This window comes from Montipora capricornis, chromosome 10 (assembly GCF_036669925.1).
Source record: "Montipora capricornis isolate CH-2021 chromosome 10, ASM3666992v2, whole genome shotgun sequence".
Lineage (NCBI taxonomy): Eukaryota > Metazoa > Cnidaria > Anthozoa > Scleractinia > Acroporidae > Montipora > Montipora capricornis.
In genome coordinates, this window is record NC_090892.1 from 15101126 (window position 1) to 15103625 (window position 2500).

At 41.3% G+C, this 2500-nt stretch overlaps 1 protein-coding gene across 1 annotated transcript in view; it reads left to right on the forward strand.

Annotated features, from left to right (window-relative positions):
* LOC138019387 (uncharacterized) overlaps positions 1-2500 on the forward strand; it is a 100010-nt gene that overhangs the window by 11773 nt on the left and 85737 nt on the right. Inside the window, exons 6-7 of the mRNA XM_068866158.1 lie at positions 452-640; positions 1415-1644. Coding sequence (XP_068722259.1) covers positions 452-640; positions 1415-1644 — 419 coding nt within the window. The remainder of the gene's footprint in view (positions 1-451; positions 641-1414; positions 1645-2500) is intronic.

A 2500-nucleotide genomic window follows, 5' to 3' on the forward strand; every position in this document is an offset into this window, starting at 1 on the left:
TCGAAATGAAATCTCTCAAGAGTGGTCTTTCGATGAATCTTCGGATCCAAATTTGGCATGGTCTAACTGGAAAACAATTTATTTGCGCATTGTTAACTGCATGCTCCATTTCGTACTACTGTAGACGTACTAAATTGAGTAAAGCACCCTGTATTAATTCTACCTTGAAGAAAGGTAAAGGGGGGGATCTGCAACACGTAACTTAACTTAATTGAAATATTTTGTTTAGATGTGGTCTGAGAAGGAAGTAAAAAGTGTCTCAACTATTTTTTTTCCACGATTGGAGATTGGTACTTAACAGGTTTCTCTAGACCGACCCGGTGAGGCATTACAAGATTCCGTTGTGCGAATGACAGTTTGGATATACAACGTCAATCAGTTTGTGGCGCACCTTCGATTACGTAATCAGATAAAAAATGCAAGCAGTGTAACGCAATTCTCTTTCCAACAGGGGCTATTGATGGCGGATTTACTGCATGGTCTTCCTGGAGCGCATGCTCAGAGCCTACCTACTGTTTACAAGGCTTTACGTCCAGAACCCGAAGCTGTACCAATCCTCCTCCGGCAAATGGTGGTGACGATTGCGTGGGGCTGTTAGAAGAGAAAAAAGATTGCCCCACTAAGGCTGATGGGTGTTCAGGTAAACCGGAACCTGCATGGTTAGGATAATTCTTAGTTGTTTTTCGCTCACTTTAACTGCAACCACATCTGGTTCTTGGAACAAAAGGAAACACCCATAGCAGAGAGATTAAGGTCAGCGGTTTGCAGCATCAGCATGTTCGTCCTGATGTTTTGACAGAATACACTGTAGAAAGATAAAAACGATGAAAGACATGAACGTAATTCCCGTATGATTTTATCCGCTGGACTTCAATTCTAGACAGACGAAGCACTAATGAGATGTTGAAAAAAGTGATGTAACACGAAAATTGGGTTTTATCAAACGTACGAGTTGATACATATATACATACATACTTAATTGACCACGTTCAACAAAACGACAGAACACAACAACAACAAGTGTTAAGAATCCCAACTGAAAGGAGGCAAACCAGTTGGCTATTTATAAGTGCGGCCGAGAAGTTGAACCAGGGATGACCCACGAATAAATTCAACGAGTGGTCAGAAGGAGTCTTGAACCCGGAAACCGCTCCGGATCTAAAGGCAAGCGTCCTAACCACTGGGCCGCACTACCAACGAAAGAAAGGGTTGGAGCATTAGCGAATTCAAAGATGAAGAAAGTATATGACGCTGGAATGATCTCGATCTGGAATGGAAGCCATTCTCGAATCAAATAAGCAACCTCTTTATTGCAACTGACGGACTCCGTCACGACCAAAGACACGTAACAGCGTGTGCTGCCTAAATCACGTTGTCATTAGTAAGTAGATTAATTTACTTATTTTTTTTGCAGTCTTTCAGCCCAGTAAGCCAGACAAAACAAACGCTGATCCAAACTCCTGGATTGCTCTGGAATGTGGAGCGACGGAAAAATTTTCGGCTACGGGTGCTTACGCTCAAGATGTCCCTTTCGCTGTATATTCCAACTTTGCTTTCATGCAAACTGAACTCGAGAGCGGATGGTTTGCGATCCAGATCGAACCAGATGACAAGGACGATTCTGGAATTAAAAATCTCACGAAGGTTTGTGCCACCACCCAAATTATTATATACTTGGATTCTTTTTTCACGATGGTGCGTCCTCCATATTGGTTCCTTTTGGTAACTTGCCATCTAACAACAAAAATATTCTACGTGTCTCTAAGCGAACAGCAATGTTAAAACCGGCGTCAGAGGGTCAGTCACTGCAATGTTACCCGCAAAATAATGACCGACGACCTTCGTTGCAAACAGAGCGGACTTTTTGAGTTTCGTGACGACTCTTCCATGCTTCAGCTGTTAAATCGTCAAGGGAAGAAAATTTTCTGCCTGAGACTGAGAAGAAAAAGATTTTCAAAACACGGGAGCAAAAAATAGCATGACTTGAGAGCGGACTTTGATGAACTAGAACTTAAGGAAACACTACATTATCGTACTATTACGTAAATGCTTATGTGCTTTATAATTTCGTCTTGTATCTTCAGTGTGTAACAAACCAGGTAATGATCGGCCCACAAGAAAACCAGGGGTATCAATGACATTCTTGGAAAGAGAAATCAAGTTTTCCCTTGGGCCAGTTATTCAGTGTCGTACGTTTGATTTTTCCCATATATATATACTGAAGCCAGGCCGAGAGATTCTCTGATTTACTTTTATCATTGTCATGACTATTATCATCCATATCCATCATCATTATCTCCATCGTCGCAATTATCATCATCATACGGACTTATCGTCTTCTCTATTGTCATTATTGCTGTTCTAGTCGTCCCTTCCTCGCCATGACATCATCATCATTATCACGATCATCGTTATCACAGATAATCCATATTTAATATTATCTTGTACATGCACTGTATGCGATCATTGTCAAAGCAAATGTGCAGTCTTTCAAGGTCTT